Source organism: Oryctolagus cuniculus, chromosome 15 (genome assembly GCF_964237555.1).
Source record: "Oryctolagus cuniculus chromosome 15, mOryCun1.1, whole genome shotgun sequence".
Classification (NCBI taxonomy): domain Eukaryota; kingdom Metazoa; phylum Chordata; class Mammalia; order Lagomorpha; family Leporidae; genus Oryctolagus; species Oryctolagus cuniculus.
The window spans coordinates 41161655-41184082 of NC_091446.1; the positions used below are offsets into that span (position 1 = coordinate 41161655).

The 22428-nt window shown below is 42.3% G+C and overlaps 1 protein-coding gene and 1 pseudogene across 1 annotated transcript in view; both read right to left on the reverse strand.

Annotated features, from left to right (window-relative positions):
- The window catches only part of LOC100345918 (interferon-induced protein with tetratricopeptide repeats 1B-like), a 45645-nt pseudogene that overhangs the window by 15156 nt on the left and 8061 nt on the right, over window positions 1-22428 (reverse strand).
- The window catches only part of LOC100342321 (interferon-induced protein with tetratricopeptide repeats 1B), a 31949-nt gene continuing 26571 nt past the window's right edge, over window positions 17051-22428 (reverse strand). The window contains 2 exon segments of the mRNA XM_070057640.1: window positions 17051-19275; window positions 19278-19894. Of these exon segments, the coding sequence (XP_069913741.1) occupies window positions 18494-19275; window positions 19278-19894 (1399 nt within the window). The 3' untranslated portion in view covers window positions 17051-18493.

Below are 22428 nucleotides of genomic sequence, written 5' to 3' on the forward strand. Positions count from 1 at the left end.
GGAAGTTCTAAACACAGTACCAACTAGACTGCATCCCAGGCCAAGCTGCCCAAGGCCAGATGCACATGTAGTCTCTGCATCCCAAGGACAGGCCTCTGCATGGACGGCTGGGCTGGACCTCGGCACAGGGTGGTGTCTGCTGTCTTCTGCACGTCTGAAATCCTGTGATAAGCTATCTGAGACTTCTTCCCTGGACACCTTTCCTTGGATTGCAGGTTCCAGGGTCTTTATAACTCTGTGCCGTGTACCCCATGTACACAATGGGCAATGAACCTCTCAGTCTCCATGGAACAAGCCAACAGTGAATGAAAATGCAAATATCCTCACTGTGGAAGCTGACCTTTAACTGACTTTGTACCCACTTTCGTCTGCCTCTCTCAGTAGCTTGTTTCTATGCAATGTTTGGGAGACATTGCTCATCATGGTAGTTTAGGTATCTATCTCTGCAAGCTGTTTGTTAGTAAAATAAACGAATAAAATGTTTCCGTGTGAATACAACCACAGTTTATTTGTGATAAGGCTAGTTGACAAACTGTTTTTCTACCTTATGTCATAGACACAGATGTTTTCTCATTATACCCACACACACACAGACACACACACACACACACACACACATGCACATGAGCTGTTTCACAAGTTTCTTCTTTCTTCCAGAGGCAGAGGTCAAGGGGGATGAAGGAACAGAGGCAGGTGCTCCCCCTGCTGTTTCACTCCTCAGTTGCCCATACAATGCTGAGGGCCCAAGCTGGGTTCTGGAGGCACAATCCAGGTCTCCCAAATGGATGACAGGAACCCAACTTCTTGAACCACCACTGCTGCCTCCCAGAGACCACATTGCAGGGAGCTGGAGCAGAAGCTGGAATGACAGTCAAACCCCAGGGAACTTCAAGGTTGGATGTGGGTATCCTGACAATCAAGGCTGTGGGGAGCAACTCGGACTAGACTGTTACTGGAATTAAGACTTATTCTATGCATCTGCTCTCCCACAATATGGCGCTGGGAGAGGAGGAAACAGCTTCTACACAGCTGCCTCCAGTTCAACCAATAAACAGCAGGACCTGCTCCTGATTGGAGGAGAGCAGCATACTCAGCGTGTGGGCAGCCGAGTTGGGATTGGTGGAAGAGGACTATAAAGGAGGAGAGAGACAACATGCACCAGGAACATCTAAGGGGAACATCTATCTGAAGGAACACCTGAGCAGCCCCCGAGAGCCGGCCGGCGTGCCGCTCCCCCGCGGAAGTGGGGAAAGTGGCAGGGGGAACCGCCCTTCTACGGAGGTGGAAGGGTCGGTAGCCAACTCGGGAAGAACCAGCAGCAAACCTGGGGAGGGCCGAGCAGACAAAAGAACAGCACAGGGTCCTGTGTCGTTCCTCCACGAAGACGGGAAGCGACACAAGGCAGTAGGCCATGCTTGCAGCTATTTATCCTATCTTTCTTTGCAGTTAATTTTATCCGTTTTAAAAATTGCATCATTATCATGAATCATGTAATATGTTTCTAAAGCCAGCAAGTAGGAGAGACATTTACTACCTGTTAACCTAAATCAAATGCAATATGAACGCGGTCGATACTTGAGCACCTAGAGGCTACTCCCCACCCAGTTCCCACCGTCAGCAGCTAGTCTGAGGTCCTGCTCAGAGCACTCTAGGGCTTCATCCCTTCCTCCTACCAACCTGTGGAGCACCTCCCGGAGGCTCAAGGCCTCCTGGTCCAATGGGTTTCTCTCTAGTTTCCATGAAACCAGTTGCTCCAAGGCTTTGATACTTTTATCCCTGGCATATGAGTCCTTTCTTATTGTAACTGCCTTTAAATAATGGGTAATGGCATCAACTTCAGATTTTTTTTGAAATTCTAGAAACTGACCATAGTAGAAATGTATATTTTGCTGTATGTGTTCCTGGAGTGGTGTCATGCACAGCACTTTTTGGAAAGTGTCTTCAGCTTTTTCATGATCGCCTGCGGTTATATACATGCGTGCCAGGTCCACATAAGCCACGTCAAACGTGGGCTTTTGTTTGACAGCATATTCAAAGTGAAATATGGCTAATGGAATCAATCTGTCCACATTCTCCCTGTCCCGTCCTCTAGGCTGCATGTGGGTAGTTTTCTTTATTTGGTTTCTTTTTTTCTTGTAGCAGAGGCCTATCTGCTGGTGAAGAAAGGCAGACCTGGGTGTTGCCTCCAAGGCCATTTTTAGGTACTCCAGAGCTTCATCCAGATGGCCTTGTCTGCGGAAAAACTTGGCTGCGTATCGAAAGACATAGGTCTGGGAGGATGTGTGAGCCAGAGCTTCCTCCAAGCACTCTCTTCCTTCGGCATCTTGTCCTACATCCTGCAGCTTCAGAGCAAGCAGAGCTTTAAGGTATGCATCTTGTGGATTGAGCCTGATGGCCTTCCTTAGGGGCTGCAGAGAAAACGCATCACTGACATCGCATGGTCTTTTGGCAGGGTAATCCAGGCGATAGACAGTGATTGCATACCCTGTGTTGAATTCGGGGTTCTCAGGGTCTGCTTCCAGAGCCTTCTCAAAGCAGGCCTTGGCCCGCTCATAGTTCTTTCCTCCACACTTCAGCAAAGCCCAGCCTTCCTCACAGTCCATCTCAGGGCACTCCATTCTATAGCGGGAGGGGTCTGCAGACTTCTGGCACGTGTTCTCCACCTTGTCCAGGTATGTCTGTGCATCTGCCAGCCTGCCCATGTGGTAGTACACCCAGGCGTAGTTGCCCCAGGTCACCAGACTCCTCACATCTGAGTGGTCAGCCTGGTCTCCCTGAACCACCTCTTCTGCTTCTTTCAGGTTCTCCAGGGCATCCTCATGCTTGCCTTGCAGGTGTTTCACATAGGCCAGCAGGTTGTATATTCCTACCTTGTGTTCAGTGTCTAGAAATTGAATCTCTTCCAGGATTCTGTCTTCTAGGTCAGGCAACCCAGTGTCTTCGATGAGCAGCCCCCATGTGAAGTGACATCTCAGCTTCTGCAGCCTGTCCTTCAGCGGATGCTCCTCAGCACACTCACTGTGAAACAACAGCAGAATTCATGTAGCTGATGAAGGAATGCCAAAGCAAAAAGACCCAAGAAACCACATGTCCAATTTTAGTCTCTCTTCTTAAAAGTGTACCGCTTGTATTTCTTACAGAGCACCATATTTTTAAGATATGGGCTGTGAATGTCTTTCGGTCGACTATCTTCTGGCTCTAGTACTTTCTGGCTAACCAACTACTCTTAGGATCGTTTTTGTAAGTGAGGATAACAATAAAACTTCTCATACTGGGCTTAGGGAAGCTTAATAAGCCTAGAGATCTATAGCACTTAGATATATTATAAGCTATATCAAAGGTTTTTTATTTTGCTGCTAATATAATTGGGACACAGACCAGTTAGTAATACAGATGCTTATTAAATGTTATGCATTTGAATATCTTAGTCTCCATATAATGCAAGATATTCAGAGCAACCAAAAGACATACTGTTTTACCAAGGGTTTTTTCCCTCCACTCAACATACCTCTAATTTCACACAAAGGTAGAGCAGAGATTCAGGGTTTCCTTCATTCACTTTTCTCAGTGATCACATCTTATGTAATTATAATCCAATATCAACATCAGGCATTGACATTGGTACAATAATGTATGTATGTAGTTCTGTGATTTTTTTCTTCCCATTAATGAACTTGGAACTACCACCTCAATTAATATTCAAAACTATCCCATCACTGAAACATTTCTCTTAGGATAACCCTTTATAATCAACATGTCCCTTCTTGACCTAGCCTCCCAAACATCCTGGCCTTTTGGAGTTACTAATTTGATTTTCATCTCTGATGTTTTCATTTAAAAATATGTGCTATAAATGGAGAATGTTATACACTATGCAAATAGCAACCAATGTAATATACCAAATTAATAGAATTAAGGGGAAAAATAATGACTCTCACCACAGAAAAAGCATTTGGCAAAATTAACATGCTAACAGATACAAACACTCAATGAACAAGTAATAGAAGGAAACTACCCCCAACACAATAAAAGCCACATATAAAAAACCCACAGTGAGCATCACACTCAATGCTAGAAGATGAAATCTCATCTTTCAAGATCAGGAACAGACAAGGATGCTTGCTTCCACAAATTCTATTTAGCATAGAATCATATATAGAAAAAATCTAAAAATATAGATCTTATATATAGAAAATCTTGATGATTCCATGCAGAAACTGTTTCAACTAATAAATAAATTCAGCAAAGTTGCAGGATAAAAAAATCAACACGAAAAAATCCCTTGTGTTTCTGTATACTATGAACAATCTAAAAAGGAAATTAAGAAAGCACAAATCTCATATTTAATACCATGACAATGATATACTTAGGAATAAACTTAACCAAAAGGTAAAAGATTTGTATATCTAAATCTGTAAAACATTGCTGAATGAATTGAAGAAAGACACAAATAAGTGGAAAGACATCCTGTGTTCATGGATCAGAAGACTTAATATTGTAAAGAAGACAACACTACTCAAAGAAATATACAGATTTAATTCATCCCCTGTCAAAATCCCAACAGCTTTTTCTTTTTCAGAATTAGAATTCTCATCCTAATTATATTTAGGATCTCAAAAGATCCCGATTAGCCATTACAATCTTGAGAAATATTACAAAGTTGGACAGCTCACATGTCATATTTTAAAACATACTAAAAAAAGGATCAAAATACTGTGTTCCTGGCATAAAAACAAACTATATAGACGAATGGAGTACAATAGAGAGCCCAGAAATAAACTGTTGAATAAGGGTTGTATTCATCAGCTCAGGCTAAAATAACAAAATATCACAGACTGGATGGCTTAAAAGATTTTTTTTTCAGGAGTTCTGGAAGCTAGAAGTCCCAGATGAAGGTACCAAAAAATCTGGATCCTGCTGAGGACTCCTCTGGATTTGCAGTGGCTGCCTTCTTGCTGCCTCCTCACATGGCCTGTCTGCATTGGTCCACGAGGAGAAAACACACTTGGGTCTCTTCATCTTTTTATGAGGATACCAGCCTTACCAGATTAAAGTCCTGCACTATGACCTCACCGTTATTCCTTCCTATTCAACACTATCTCCAGATAGAGTCTCAATAGGACTTAGAGATTCAACAACAAGTTTGTGTGGCAGTACACAATGAAGTTCATTCTTTTTTTTTTTAAGATTTATTTATTCATATGAAAGGGAGAATTATAGAAAGGCAGAGGCAGAGAGAGATAGCGAAAGTGAGAAAGAGAAAGAGAGAGAGAGAGAAAGAGAAAGAGATCTATCTGCTGGTTCACTCCCTGGATGGCCACAAAAGCCCAAGCCGCACCAATTGGAAGCCAGGAGCCATGTGCACGCAGGTACAGGGGCCCAGGGACTTGGGCCATCTTTCACTGCTATCCCAGGCCATAGCAGAAAGCTGAATTGGAAGTGGAACAGCTAGGACTCAAACAGGCACCCATATGGGATGCTGGCACTGCAGGCAGTGGCTTTACACACTGTGCCACAGTGTCGGCCCTGAAGTTCATTCTTATGGTGAAATAGTTTTTGACAAAAGTGTTTTACTTTGGGAAAAAGAGTCTTTTGAATAACCACACAAAAGAATAAAGCTAGTCTCATGTTATTCCACATAAAAATATTAACTTAAAAGAGAATAAAAAAAATGTATAACCTAAAGCTATACAACTCTTAGAAGGAAACATTAAAAAAAAAAAAACCCTCAGGACATGATTTGACAGTGTTTTTTTGATCGTGATACTAAAACCCTAGGGAAAAACAGACAAAATGGATAAATTGGACTTCATGGACATTAAAAATTTGTGTATATCAAAGGACACTAGCAACAAGTGATAAGAAAACTTGCAGAACAAGAGAAAATACTTTGAAAGCATGCATCTGGTAAGAGATTACTATCCCGTGTATACCAAAATCTCCTACAAATCAGCAACAAAAGGACGAAGAACTCTTTACAGATGTGCAAAGGACTTGAGTAGACATTTCTCCAAAAAAGTCACAGAAGACCAGCAAGCACATGAAAGCATAGTCAACATCATTAGTCATTAGCAAAATGTAAATCCAAATCACTTCTCACTAAGTCAGCTAAATTGGAAAAGAAAAAAACAGTGAGGAAGCATCAGCAATGATGTGGGAAAATAGAAATCCTCAGACATTGCTGGCAGGAATGAAAAATGGTACAGTTGCTGTGGAAAGTAGCTATTTGACTCTCAACAAGTAATTCGTAGATTAGCATAGAGCCCACTCCAGGGTATATATTCCTGGCTATATCCCAAACCTCCGTGTATGCTCAAAATAATTAGAAGGAAATAAGGAACATTTGTACACAGTTGTTCACTGCAGCAATACTCTCAACAGCCCAAGAATGGAAACAATCCAAATGCTCATTACCTGATGAACAGATAAGCACAACATAGAATAGCTAGAAAGGTAGTATTATTCAAACGTAGAAACAAATAAGGCAGCTGCACATGCTTATTATAAGAAGCCAATTCCAAAGGTCAGTTATTTTTCTCCCCATTTGATTTGAGGTGTCAGTCATGAGAGTGACTATGAAGACTAGCCCCAACCCAGGGTGTTTACATGTGTCTCTCAATGGCTACCTCTTTATTTTGGTTCATGGCCTGATGCTAAATGTCTGGTCCCTAATCAGGTGTCCCTCTCATAGGACACTCGTTCCTACTGGCAATCACCACTGTGGCCCTGGTCTGACATTGTCCAAGCCATTGCTGTCAGGATAGGCCCTCTCTGGGAGAGCCCTGACCTGAAAGGAAGTTAGGATCAGGTGAGCTAAAGAGGAGACAACTCAAAGAAACACATCAACTAACAGAGCAGCTAAATCTTTACAGGTCCCAGAGAGAAGAGTGCAAGCACCATGCAGGGCTGATGGGAATGGGAGAGCCACTGGGAACATGCATGTTCTACCACGGGGTGGGGAGAAGAGAGATGTACCTGTGGGCCCAAGTCTTTATTAGCGTCCAGAGCATTATCTACATGGGTTTCCTGCAGTGTTCGAATTGGCAGGTTTGGAAGAAATGACTGGGGTCATGCAGTAAAGCATGAAAGCAAACTAATAAGAGTTCTTTGAATCAAGATTCAGTTGAGGCCATACAGAAATTCTCAGACAAGGCCCTGTAGGCAAGGGAGATATTCCTGCTTCCAAGCACAGAACTCCAGCCAAGACTCACGGCAAGGCAGGTGTCAGGGTTCTGTGGACGGCCGGAGTTCCCCTGGGAAGAAGTATCTGCTGCTCTAAAATGCAGCCAGACTGACACAGGAGCCCCGCTGGGCAGAAAGTCAAAGCAGAAGCCTGCAGGGTAGGGCCATGAGCTGCTCTTGCCACTTCCCCACAATATTTTCAGCAGAGCGTCTCAGAGGCCTCCTGAATGCAGCTGACCCAGCCCCATGGACCCTGTGTTTCCTCCCTGGTGAGGAGTCAGCAAAAAATGCCGTCTGCATGAATAAGCTGCCCAGTCCTCCACACACAGGACAAGTGCATTTGGTAGAACAGACTCTTGAGATTTGGATCAATTTCTCCCTTCCTGCAAAACTCTTTTCCATTTTCCCTCTCCTCTTTAGAATATAATATGAGGAAATATTGCTTAGGTCAAAGTTAACAAAACTAAAAATGCCTGCATGAAAGAAGTCCTTTACCTGTGTTTAGGAATGTGTATCCCCATAGTCTTGGACACACACAAACATACATGCACACACACTGACACTCCAACATACTAGTCCAAATACAGCTAGTTACATAGAGTCATTGGGAAACTTGACCTTACTGAGACCAAACCTGTTGAAATAATATTGATGAAAAGTTTCTCAGAATCTCTACAGACACAGTGCAAAGAAGCTGAGAGCCTCTTACCTCATGGTGGCTGTGAGGAGTCCAAAGTTCTGTAGGGTTTCCTTTAGCTGGATGGGGTCCTTGGTGATCTGGCCAGTCTGCCTTGTAGATTTTCAGATACCTCGGAATATATAAGGGAGGTAACAGCAGGAAATGTTGTCAGTTGAGGGTGTATCCCTGCATTTGAAAGCTGGAAACCGAAAGTGGAAAATGAAACTGAAACTTTTCCCTGGAAAAGGAAACCTAGAGACTGCTTTGCTCTCTTTCTCAAACTGTACTTTAGATGTTGTGTGTAGGGGTGGGTGCAAACTCTTGAAATCTGTTCTTAGCATAGAGTTGGTCTTCTGTATATAAAGTTGAACTAAAAATGAACATAATAATGAAGAATGGGATGGGAGAGGGAGTAGAAGGTGGGACAGGAGTGGGGGTGGTAGGGGGGGTATGGGGCAAAGAACCACTATATTCCTAAAGTTGTACCTATGAAATATGCATTCATTAAAAATAGCTTTAATTAAAATACGACAATGGGATATCTTGACATATGAAGTAAACTATGGAAATAGTCAACAACAGAAAATAAAGAAAACCGGTTGATAAGAGACTGGGGAAAACAGTTGTGCTGATGTGTCATTTTCTGTTTCCATCCTTGGACAGAATTGGCACTGGCAGATGGAGCTTAGTAAGGAGGCTGTGGAGCAGGCCGGCAGGGAAGCCCAGGTATATGGCTGTGTGAACCTGCAGAAGTCTGCCCTTGCCTGCACCTCTGTTTGCTTACTGGAATAAAGAATTTTTCTTTTCATGGTACAAGAGTCTGCACATCTCTAAATGGAAGCCTTAGCCTACATTTACCGCCATTCTCTGAGATACCAAGTAATATTGATTATACTGGAATGTTGCATTACTTTGCAATAGGTGTTTTTAGGTCTTAGAAGTCATAGAAACAGAGTGTATGTATGTGTCAGCATACTGAGTCTTTAGTCAAAGCATACTAGGCTTTAATGACAATCTATTTCTCATTCTTGGTGAATAAAGGCCCTTGGAGCTGTGTAAGCTGATCTGATTCCCCAGAGATAAGTATCTTGGGTATGTATGGTTACAATAGCTGTGCCCAGTCCTCTGGGGGCCCTGACATGCTGGCGTGGCCTACAACAACTTGCCCCACATCATCTTCTGTGTTCATAATAGACTGGGAAGAATAAGCCTGTGCTGAGATTCGGATTCGGGGTAGAGGTTTGCTTCTTATTGGTGGTGTCTACCAGAGCTCCACTTTTCTCTTGTTGGTGCTAGAAACTACCCCCTGTCATGATACATGTGGCAATGTGATGATCCTGCAGCTGTTTATTCAGAGCAAACTTACCTGCAGGACAGTGAATTAGTCATGGGAAAGCCCTTGATGGGGAGGAGATGCCCAGACTTGTTTCCCTAGAAAGCTGCATCTGGAGCTGTTGATCCCATCACATCCATATTTGATGCCATTGTCCAAGAGGTTTTTCTCTGTGGCCTGAAGTTAAGAAAATCAATAAAAGTTAATTCACAAAAAAGGTTCTCATATACTTGAGTGGAGAGAAATAGAGAACCAGACAGAGATAGAAGCTACAAAGCTGTGCAAGTGCCTTTTCTCCACAGCTGTTCATCAAGTCAAAGGCCAAGGCCACGTGCAGGGTCATGTGGGGTTTTCAGGTGTGGGCTGAGCAGTGCAAACCAAGATCATCACTGGCTGTGGGCCTGGGGCCATAGGTGTGGCTAGTGCTGCAGAATCCCAGGGAGCATCCTGCATTTGGAACCATATGTACCTCCTACTCTGAAAAGGGGCATTAGCCCATTGTTGCCTTCCCCAGAAGACAGTGGCTGGATTCTGGATGGCTACAGAAGAGGGGGTCATGAAGGAATCAGTCTTATTTTCTCTTGGCTTTTTATATGCAGAAGGAATCTGCTATAATATATAAATATCTACTCTGAATTAAATAACAAGGATTTTAGGTGTTACTATTGGTTTCAGCTTCACAGAAATAAACCATCAACCTGGTTTAGGAAAGAGGGTGTTGGGTCACAGAAAAGGGTAATCCCAGAATTGGCACTTTGACCTGCTAAGAGCTTTATTGGCTGCCTCAACCTTGCCTTGTTTGTCTTACACAAATGCTGGGAAGAGGTCTCTCTCTGGGATCCCCTCCTTGCATCAAGGCCAGGCCTAAAAAAGTGAAGCCAGTAGCCTTCCATCTCACCCATTATCATTTGCAACAAGATGGAGGAATTTGGAAAACATCATGCTGAGTGAATTAAGCCAGTCCCAAAGGGACAAATATCATATGTTCTCCCTGATTGGCGACAACTAACTGAGCACCAAAGAGGAAACTTGTTGAAGTGAAATGGACACTGTGAGAAACAGTGACTTGATCAGCTCTTGTCCTGACGGTTGATGTACAATGTAATACTTTATCCATTTTAGTATTTTTTTTTTGTTCTAGTACCATTGGTTGAACTCTGTAATTAACACACAATTATTCTTAGGTGTTTAAATTTTAACTGAAAAGTGATCCCTGTTAGGAATTTGGAAAACATTATGTTGAGTGAAATAAGCCAATCCCAAAGGGACAAACACCACTTGTTCTCCTTGATAGGTGACAACTAACTGAGCACCAAAAAGGAAACCTGCCAAAGTGAAATGAACACTATGAGAAACGGTGACTTGATGAGCCCTCACCCTGACTGTTGATGAGCAGCTTAATATGTTATCCCTCTTAGTATTTTTGTTTGTTTGTTCTACAGAATACTTTTGGTTGAATACTGTAATCAATACACAATTCTTCTTAAGTGCTGAAACTTAACTGAAAAGTGATCACTGTTAAATATAAGAGTGGGAATAAGAGAGGGAAGAGATGTGCAATTCGGGACATGTTCAAGCTGACTTACCTCAAACAGTAGAGTTAGAAACATACCAGGGGATTCCAATTCAATCCCATCAAAGTGGCATGTACCAATGCCATCTCACTAGTCCCAGTGATCAATTTCTGTTCACAATTGATCATCATGATATGATAGGACTAAGAACCAAAGGGATCACATAAACAAGAATAGTGTCTGCAAATACTAGCTGATAGAATAAAAAAGGGAGAGAACGATCCAACATGGGAAGTGAGATACACAGCAGACCCATAGAATGGCAGATGTCCTAAACAGCGCTCTGGCCTCAGAATCAGCCCTTAAGGCATGCGGATCTGGCTGAAATGCCCATGAGAGTATTTCAGGCATGGAAAGCCAAGACACTCTGGGGGAAAAAAAAACCTAAAAGCTCTCCACGAGTGAGATCCCAGTGGAAAGAATGGGACGTCAAAGAAGGAGGTACCTTTCTCTGAAGGGAGGAGAGAACTTCCACTTTGACCATGGCCTTGTCTAAAAATGATCAGAGTCAGTGAACCCAGGGGGCTTCCATAGCCTTGGCAGCTCATGACAAGAGCCTCGGGTGATTCCTGATGCCATAAACAAGAGTGTCAATTTGTTAAGTCAACAACAGGAGTCACTGTGCACTTACTCCTCATGTAGGATCTCTGTCCTTAATGTGCTGTACATTGAGATTTAATGCTATAACTAGTACTCAAACAGTATTTTTCACTTTATGTTTCTGTGTGGGAGCAAACTGTTGAAATCTTTACTTAATGTATGCTAAACTGATCTTCTGTAAATAAAGAGAATCGAAAATGAAAAAAAAAAAAAGAAAAAAGATGAGTAAGGACCTCAACATCATGCCTGTGATCACACACATCGTGTCTGTCCCTCTCCTCATTCAGGGACCACAGGGCATCACTCCAAGGCTAGTTTCTGTGTAGCAGCTCCGTTGATTCACCCTGGTAATCACTTCTTATCCCTCTGAGACCCTGTGCAACTCTCCCTTCTGCTTCCTCCTCCCTTTTAAAGAGATTATTCAAATTGTACCTCTGTGGCCTTTCTTTGAGACCGGTACAGTTAGCTGTGTTTCCCATGTTTCAGCACCTTAATCAGCCTATATTTTTCCCAGTTAGTCTGTTTTCAGTTTATTTCATATACTAAATTATACTAAAAATCCAGAGGGAAAAATGAACATTCAAAGCTTTTCTATAAAGGCAAGAAGTGAAACGCCAAAATAGCCCTCCATGCCCTGAGCACTGTGGCAAGAGGTGTCATGGTTAAGAATAGCCCCCATGGCATGTAGAAGCAGGTTGCAACTTCAGTGTGATGCCTGCTTGTAAAAAACACAGCTCACTTTGTCCCTACAAATGCAAAACAGAAGAGGAGCATCTGCAAGAATATTTTCCACTTAGAAACAGTTAATTGATCATATTGCCAGGCCTACACAGGTCCTTTTAACCCTCTGCCCAGCCCCTCTCTCCCCTTAGCCCGAACCAAAGCCGTAAGCTTCCACCGAGAAATTCTGAGCTCTTCAGAAAGTTCTGCACAAAGAGCAGCTTCAGAGTTAGTAAGACGGGTTTTGTTACATTTTCAGATGAATAGTCAGTCTACAAGCCAATGCTGAGACAAATGAATTAGAGAAGTTCTGTTTTCTGAGAGCACAATGTCTTTGGAATACATGTGGAAAAACAACTGGGCTTTCCATTTCCCAATGCATCCGATACCTTGTAGAGAAGGGAACAATGTGTTTATCCGGTCTTTGTTCTGAATTAGCCAGCAAGCCTGATTCTCTGGGTTTGGCTTGGGCTGATTCGTCATTCAGAATCCTGTCTAATGTCTCTTGGATCTAACAGATCCAGAGTGACACAGGAATAAGTGACATTAAAGAAAGTGAAAAGTAGAAATATCTAACAAGTGTGTGTGTGTGTGTGTGCATGTGCGCACGTGCACACAGGTGCGCACGCTCATGTGCAAGTGTTCACAGATGGGGAAGAAATTGAAAACTAGAAAAAATCTGGGAAAGCAAATTTCATCCCTGGACTCTGGGTCCAATCCTAGGAGTACAGGAACAACTCTTTGCATGACTGGCCAGTTTTGAGAAGCCACTTCACCTCTGTGAAGTCAGTTCAATGCTGGATAGCAGGTGATATAGGACACGTGGGAGTCTTATGTGGCTCACCTCAGCTTCAAGGTGGGTAGAAGTGAGTCATGAATTAGCAAAGTGAAAGCAAGAGAGTTTTATTAATGAAAGCAGCAAAGGGCCATCCACTTCCTAGAAAGGACAGCCCCTGCAGGCTGTTTCAGTTCAATTTTATGGGTTTTGAAAAATTTTATGTTATTTGGGCTGAATATTCCTCCTATTTCTGGTAAAGGACTCTGTTTCCCAAGAAACAGGGATCCACCTCCCTTTGTTCCTTATAGAGTTACCTCTGCAGGTTGTCATAGCAAATGTAAACTGTTATGGTATGAGGGGGAATGATTTTTACTATGCTAATTCGTTACAGTGTGACTGTAATGAGGCTGGCGGTTGGGTATTCATCTGCACAGCATGTTGGATCTAACCAGCTTAAACCAGGCTCTGGTCTGCCTCTGCCATTCTGCACTCTTTGTAGGACATTCTTTGTCTCTGATTCTTGCAGGGCCTTCCACGTACTATATCCTGGTGGTACATTTTTGCAAGACCTTGCTTGTTGTCTGGTTCCTGGCAGGTCAGGACTGGTGGCTGTGACATGTAATCTCAAATTTCATCACATGATAAAGTAGAGATTTTAGAAGAATTAGCAGGTCTTAATCCTCACTGCACATTAAAATCAACGAGGGAATTTTTAAACAAAATACCAACTAGACCCCATCTCTGACCAATCCACTCGTGTCCAGGAGTGGGCACCCAGCCTCAACATCACAAGGAAGAGTATCTGGATGTATGTCAGGCTGGACCCAGGGCCTTGATGGTGCCTGCTATCCTCTACATGTCTGAAATCCTCTGATAGAGAGTCTGGGACTTAATCCTTGGGTGTATTTCTTTGAGGCCCACTTTTAGGGTCTGCATCTCTCTGTGCCTTGCAGCATCATGTACACCATGGACAATGAACTTCTCAGTCTATTCTAGAGTCACAGGATGTCATAGGAAAGAATTCTAGTTTGCTCTTTTTTTTTTTTTGTGATTCCAACTGTAGGAGATTAAGCCATTTCTACTGAAGTTTCTCAGGTATCCATTCACAGTTTTTAAAGGAATGTGTGCCATACAGGATTGCCCTCTTTTCCATGGCTGTTGTGTGTAGTCTCAACCAGTTCACAATTTGCTACAGGCCATATGGAATAAGGTCTATTGAAGAACTGGTTTCTTGTTAGAAACAAATTCAGCCCATAGATGGCGCTACTTTCCACAGTCTGGCATTTCTATCTTCCCAGTATCCTCCTCCCATGAGAATGTACTGGGGAGATTGTTAGGATGTTTTGTTTGGTAATCACAGCTAAATGAGAGCATTGAAGTTACGGGGGGCAGATGTACAGGATGCTCTACTCTTAAAAAGCAATGGTTGGACGGAAGTCGTCTATCCATGGACACTGGTTTCCTTAGAGGTTTCAAGTCATTATAAAAGTCAAGTTGATGAGTATTTCTCCTTATAATCTCCCATGAAACGGTGAGACCATCTCTCTGTTCATTACACATTATATTATTTCCTAATTTACTCAATCATAAAGTTGTGCTCGGTAACAGCCTATTTCAAGATTGTAATTCTCAGTGCTTTGACCACTGTATGAAAACTGTGGTCTTGGCTTTTGAGATTATAGGACTTCCAATCAGATCTACCGAGAAAGGGCTCAGCTACCAGAACCCCATTGTGCAAATGGTTTGATGATTTTAACACCTTCTCCTGGGTCTTCCAGGGACCACTCTGCCCCCATTGACTCACACTTTAGTTTACTGCAACATATTCAGGTATGAAAGCATTTTCATGATTTCATGTTTTTACATTTCAGAATTACTTTGAAACAATTATAGACTCATAGGAAGCTGTGGTAAGGGTCCTGTGTACCTTTCACCTGAATTCCCCATTGGTAACATCTCATATCACACTAGTATAATTGTAAAAAGCTTTAAAATGAAATTATTACTCTGTGAATTTTGTGGATAAGATGTCATAAGTGCATCTTATTAATTCAGCTGCATGTGATTGATTTAGGTGAATCAAACTTAAATATATATATATATGTTGGCTTCCAAACTGAACCTCTTCTTTCTAAAGTAATACCAGTTGGTTATTATGAGGTGTTTCCTAAATTACACTACAACGGTCTCTGAGTAATGAGAGTGCATCAGGACAACTCCAGAATGTTTGCTGAGTAGATTTCATGAATGTTTTCCCTGTACCTTTTGCAATGTGTCCTACCAAAAATGTAGGATCCAGTTAGTGTATTCAAAAGTCCTGAAATTTGTGTTCTCTATGTGCTTTCATCTTCCATCCCATGAATACAATATCCCATTTTGTCCAGTTTGCATTAGTTTTTTAAAATGTTTCTATTTTCTCTCTTAAGTATCTCATTTCTGATGTGTATTTCCAGAGAGGACAGATGGGAGAACTTTACAAGAATACTCATGTATGCAGGTCCCGTAGTTCACATTTCACTATATGCACTCAACCACGTATCTATCCATTCATCCATTCAGTTTCCTTTTCTTTTCCTTTTTTCAGGTTTCTTTATTTGAGAGGTAGAGTTACAGAGAGAGGTCAAGACAGAGGGAGAGATCATCCATCTGCTGATTTACTCCCCAAATGGCAGCAACAGCCAGAGCTAGGCCAGTCCGAAGCCAGGAGCTTCTTCCAGGTCTCCCACATGGGTGCAGGGGCCCAAGCACTTGGGTCATCTTCCACTTTCCCAGGCACATTACTAAGGACAGGATCAAAAGTGGAGCAGTGGCAACTCAAATTGGTGCTGCAGGCAGAGGATTAGCCTACTATGGCACAGTGTTGGCCCTTCCATTTTGTTTTGTATCCATCCATCAATTTATTTTTTAAAAATTGTTAAAGATTTTTTATTTATTTATTACACACAGAGAGAAGGAGAGGCAGAGAGAGAGAGAGAGGTCTTCCATCCACTGGTTCACTCCCCAATTGCCCGCAATGGCCGGAACTGTACTGGTCTGAAGCTAGGAGCCAGGAACCTCCTCCGGGTCTGCCACACGGGTGCAGGGGTCCAAGGACTTGTGCCATCCTCTACTACTTTCCCAGGCCATGGCAGAGAGCCGGATTGGAAGTGGAGCAGCCAGGACCCGAACTGGCGCCTATATGGGATGCTGGCACTGCAGGTGGTGGCCTTACCCGCTATGCCACTGCACTGCCTCCAATTAATTTTTTTTAATCATTACATAAAATGGCCAACACTTTATAGGATGCATATGGTGTCATGTTTGGCTTTAGAGTTAGGTAAAATACTTACATGGTGCCAAATACAAATAAGGAGGATCCAGCTTCTGTGGCTTTCCCTCCCTTTGCCCCATCATTTCCCAGAAGCTAGCATTAGAATCTTTCATTTATCTTTCCATTGTTGTCATTTTAAACTGAATAGATAAATACGTATTTTTATGTACCTTCTGCTTTCCCTCTGTTCCTTTGTGGTCCATTTGGTACCGAAAGGATAAGTACATTCACCAGCCAGTTTGGGTGACTTCAGTCCTTGAGTTTCCAGGGTGAAGGGAGTTGATGTTAAAATTACTTGTTTAGAACTTACTTTACACTCACTCACAGATATAGACTCACACATGGAGACACATGCACACACACACACACACATCCTCACAGAAGGTCACACACTCTATGAAGTAGATCTGATAGGAGAAAAGCATATTTTGATTCTAGTACCTGAAGTACTAGAAATGTTTTAATAGTAATGAATCTTTTGTTGCAATGAACCCAAACTTTCTGACAATTTAGTGCTTATGTCAGTGACTTTCTAATATTTGTCCTGAATTCAGTCAGGAGTTTTATGAATCTTCCAATAATTGTTTTTGCCAAGGCTGATCTCTGGCTAAATAGCAATAGCTTTCATTTTAGCAACAGTTACAGTACTGAGCCAAATTGAAAGCTTAGAGCTGTGGGGTGTGAGGACTGGAAGAATGTTGTGTGTTTTCCAAGCAGAAGAGATGTGTCTTCAAATTTCTCATTTCTACCATGAACGGTGGCAAATATTTCTCCACAGTGGGTTCTTCTATAGGGATATAGAAGGTATTCAAGGAGAGGCAGGTAAAGCCAAATCACACATTTTTCCCAGAAAAAAGGAATATTATTACCTTAGTATTTCTCTCTGATCAAATTTATTAACTCTTTTCCTTTAGTATCAACAGAATTGAACGGAGTGGTTCTTGTGTGTTCCCCAGGGATGGTCTGAATGATGCACTCTGTCCCTACTCTGTTCCCCACCATTGGTCAATTCCAGCTCTCAGGGATCAAGGTGACAAGAGTCAATCTTCCAAGGCCTGTAGAAATAATTACTTTCCAAGTATTTTTTAAAATTCTAGCCATGCTTTATAATCCCAAGGATTGCTCTGTTTCAGGCCTTCTAGCACTGCGTATGTTGATGATTTTGATTTTGCTATTTCCACAAAAACATAGAGTACACATCTTTTTTTTTTTTTTAAATCTCATTGACAAAGGAATCACTCAAGAAATTTGTGATCTTAGGAAATTTTGCTGAATATTTTTGTGTAGGTGCAAAACAGATTATATCTCACACCACCCAGCAGCACTGGAAACATGCATCCAGTTGTGAATATCGTCTTCAGCTTACACATCCAGAAGGTTTTCCATTACATGTTTTCCTCAATAAACTGGAGAAACAGAGATGTGAGTAAATGCTCAGGAACATATTTGGATCGTGAAGAACCCTTGTGACTGCCAGTAGCTGAACTGACAAAGGGTAATGTTATTGGCTTGACTGACTCACTGATCCGCAGGTGGTAGCTTCAGTGGGTCCTTGGGAAGTGGAACTCTAGGCTAAGGTGCTGTAGCAGACTCCAGAATCCTCTCCTTGTCTGTACCTTTAACCTTTGCTCAATGGTTTTACCCTTTGCACTGACCCTGTTGCAGATCAATGTTCCAGGTCACGTGAAAAAGAAACATTGCTTCTTTAAGTCTTCTCTGTGTGGGTTATCAGCTAATGTGAGGGTGGAAGCTCTTCATTCCAAGGGCAGAATCAGGCAGAGCATGTTCTCATTGGCCCTACAGATGATTGGTGCCCCAATTAGCATTAGAGTTTTTTTGTTTGTTTGTTTGTTTTGTCAACAAGAAGTGCATGGATGCTGTAAAGAGCAATCTCTGCAGGAAGTACACATTTTTTTTAAAAGCATTACTTAGGAGGGAGAAGGAGAGGGTGAGGTAGAAGTAGAGGAGAGAGGGAGAGAGAGAGAGAATTATCTCCACTGCTTCATGCCACAAATGCCTGCAACAGCCAGGACTGGGCCAGGCTGAAGCCAGAAGCAAGGAATTAAATTCAGGCGGCGGAGATGCAAGTACTTGCAGTATCAGCTCTGGCTCTCAGGCTGTGCTTAGCAAGAAGCTGGTATCAAGCGTGGAGCTGGGATTCAAACACAGACCTGATATAGCATGCAGGCATCCTAAGGGCCATTTAAAGTGCTATAGCAAACGCCCCTCCTAGTTACTCTTTTCAAGTTAGTGCTTGGGGAAAGATGATGTTATATTTCGTTTTGAGTACCTTACTTGGATAACGGCGATCTCCATTTCAGAACATGGAGTTTAGGTCAGCAGCCAGCCTTAGAGCCTTCTCATAACACAGCAGGGCTTCGCTCACTTCCCCTCTCAATTTGTGGATGAGCCCAAGGAGGGCAGTACTTTCCACATCTCGGACATTCTGGTTCACACGTCTTTCTGCCAAAATCTCTAAAGCCTTGAGCAGTTTTTCCCTGGCATGGGACACTTTTTCTATTTTTAGACCTTTTAGATACTGAGTGATGGCTTTGTCTTCTTCAGAACGTCCACGAAGCTCATAGAATTGGCCAAAGCGGTAATGAATTTCTTGCTGGATGTGATCGTCAATGTCCTTGATGCGTAATGCTTCCTGAAAATGTTCCTCAGCCTCCCTGTACTGCTCTTTTTCCACATACATTTCTGCTAGGTTCACATGAGCCAATTCAAATGTGGGCTTTAATTTCAAAGTTTCTTGAAACTCACCTATAGCCAATTGTATCAGTCTGTCCACATTTTCTCTATCTTGCCTTCTAACTTTCCTCATTTGTGCCTGGTAGCAAAGTCCCAGCTGGTGATGCAGGAAGGCCGATGTGGGCGTTGCCTCCAAGGCCATTTTCAAGTACTTCAGATCTTTATCTATACGGCCTTGTCTGCGGAAAAACATGGCTGCGTATCGAAAGACGTAGGTCTGGGAGGACTGTTGGGCCAGAGCTTCCTCCAAGCACTCTCTTCCTTCGGCCTTCTGTCCTACATCCTGCAGCTTCAGAGCAAGCAGAGCTTTAAGGTATGCATCTTGTGGATTGAGCCTGACGGCCTCCTTAGGGGCTGCAGAGAACACACCTTTCTATTATCATTGGGTGTTCTGCTAGAGTAATCCAGGCGATAGACAGTGACTGCATACCCTGTGTTGAATTCAGGGTTCTCAGGGTCTGCTTCCAGAGCCTTCTCAAAGCAGGCCTTGGCCTGCTCATAGTTCTTTCTTCCACACTTCAGTAAAGCCCAGCCTTCCTCACAGTCCATCTCAGGGCACTCCATTCTATAGAGGGAGGGGTTTGCAGATTTCTGGCACATATTCTCCACCTTGTCCAGGTACGTCTGTGCATCTGCCAGCCTGCCCATGTGGTAGTACACCCAGGCATAGTTGCTCCAGGTCACCAGACTCCTCACATCTGAGTGGTCAGCCTGGTCTCCCTGAACCACCTCTTCTGCTTCTTTCAGGTTCTCCAGGGCATCCTCATGCTTGCCTTGCAGGTGTTTCACATAGGCCAGCAGGTTGTATATTCCTACCTTGTGTTCAGTGTCTAGAAATTGAATCTCTTCCAGGATTCTGTCTTCTAGGTCAGGCAACCCAGTGTCTTCGATGAGCAGCCCCCATGTGAAGTGACATCTCAGCTTCTGCAGCCTGTCCTTCAGCGGATGCTCCTCAGCACGCTCACTGTGAAACAACAGCAGAATGTACTTGTAGTTGAGGGAGAACTAACTTTTTTTTATTTAATGAATATAAATTTCCAAAGTACAGCTTATGGATTACAATGGCTTCCCCCCATAACGTCCCTCCCACCCGCTACCCTCCCCTTTCCCACTCCCTCTCCCCTTCCATTCACATCAAGATTCATTTTCAATTCTCTTTATATACTGAAGATCGGTTTAGCATACATTAAGTAAAGATTTCAACAGTTTGCTGCCACACAGAAACATAAAGTGAAAAATACTGTTTGAGTACTAGTTATAGCATTAAATCTCAATGTACAGCACACTAAGGACAGAGATCCTCCATGAGGAGTAAGTGCACAGTGACTCCTGTTGTTGACTTAACAAATTGACACTCTTGTTTATGACATCAGGAATCACCCTAGGCTCTTGTCATGAGCTGCCAAGGCTATGGAAGCCCCCTGAGTTCACTGACTCGGATCATATTTATTTTTTTTAACTTTTATTTAATGAATATACATTTCCAAAGTACGGCTTATGGATTACAATGGCTTCTCCCCCATAACGTCCCTCCCACCCGCAACCCTCCCCTTTCCCATTCCCTCTCCCCTTCCATTCACATGAGGATTCATTTTCACTTCTCTTTATATACAGAAGATCAGTTTAGCATACATTAAGTAAAGATTTCAACAGTTTGCTGCCACACAGAAACATAAAGTGAAAAATAATAGATGATTTTTTAACTGATGATGAAATCAGATCAGACCTATTGTCATGTTTAATCCCAGTGAGAGTCAAGTTGGGAATTGCTAATTTGTTCTTTTTTTTTCAACAGATGATCAGTTTAGTATACATTAAGTAAAGCTTTCAACAGTTTGCTCCCACACAGAAACACAAAGTGAAATATACTGTTTGAGTACTCGTTATAGCATTAAGCCTCAATGTACAGCACATTAAGGACAGAGATCCTACATGAGGAGTAAGTGCACAGTGACTCCTGTTGTTGACTTTACAAATTGACACTCTTGTTTATGGCATCAGGAATCACCCTAGGCTCTTGTCATGAGCTGCCAAGGCTATGGAAGCCCCCTGAGTTCACTGACTCTGATCATATTTAGACAAGGCCATGGTCAAAGTGGAAGTTCTCTCCTCCCTTCAGAGAAAGGTACCTCCTTCTTTGATGACCCGTTCTTTCCACTGGGATCTCACTTGCAGAGATCTTTCATTTAGGTTTTTTTTTTTTCCCCCAGAGTGTCTTGGCTTTCCATGCCTGAAATACTCTCATGGGCTTTTCAGCCGGATCCGCATGCCTAAGGGAGAACTAACTTTAATGTCTGTTCTTGAATCTCACACTTTCATTCCTTTAGAGTGCCTGCATTCCCATGGAATCTGAATGTAAGGCAGTTGGTTCTGTCTGCAAGCTCTAGTACTTTTCAGTCAAACAACCAGCTTTCTATAAATGAGGACTGCAATAGTACTTCCTACACTGGGCTGAGGAGGATTAATAAGTCTAGAGTATATTACTTGGAATATGAAACCTTTCTATTGTGCTATTAATATGATTGGTATTGAGACCAGTTAGAAATGCAGAATCTTGGAAACATTGTTGATTTTAGTATCTAGTCTCTATATAATGCAACAAATTCAGACCAACAAAAAGAGGTTCTATTTACCAATGGAACATAGCAGGGCTTTGCTCATTTCCCCTCTCAATTTGTGGATGAGCCCAGGAGGCTGATACTTTCCATAACTCATACATTCTGGCTAACATGTCTTTCTGCCAATTCACTCTGTACCTAAAATAACTATGGATTCACTGAGTGTGGCAAAAGTACTTTCCAGATCCAGTGTTACTTTACTAAGTTTCTCTCAATGATCCTATCTTATCCAATTACCAGCCAATATCAACATTGTGAATTGACATTGGCACAAACAAAGTATGTATATAGTTCTGTGATTTTTTTTATGTGATTGAAGTGTGGAATCACCACTTCAATGAAGATAGAAACATATATATGTAATATATATGTATTATGTATATATCAACACTCTCATTATGATAACCCTTTATAATCAACATGTGACTTTTTTATTTTTTTTTAACTTTTATTTAATGAATATAAATTTACAAAGTACAGCTTATGGATTACAATGGCTTCCCCCCCATAACGTCCCTCACACCTGCAACCCTCCCCTTTCCCACTCTCTCTCCCCTTCCATTCACATCATGATTCATTTTCGATTCCTTTATAACAGAAGATCAGTTTAGCATACATTAAGTAAAGATTTCAACAGTTTGCTCCCACACAGAAACATAAAGTGAAAAATACTGTTTGAGTACTAGTTATAGCATTAAGCCTCAATGCATAGCACATTAAGGACAGAGATCCTACATGAGGAGTAAGTGCACAGTGACTCCTGTTGTTGACTTAACAAATTGACACTCTTGTTTATGGCATCAGGAATCACCCTAGGCTCTTGTCATGAGCTGCCAAGGCTATGGAAGCCCCCTGAGTTCACTGACTCTGATCATATTTA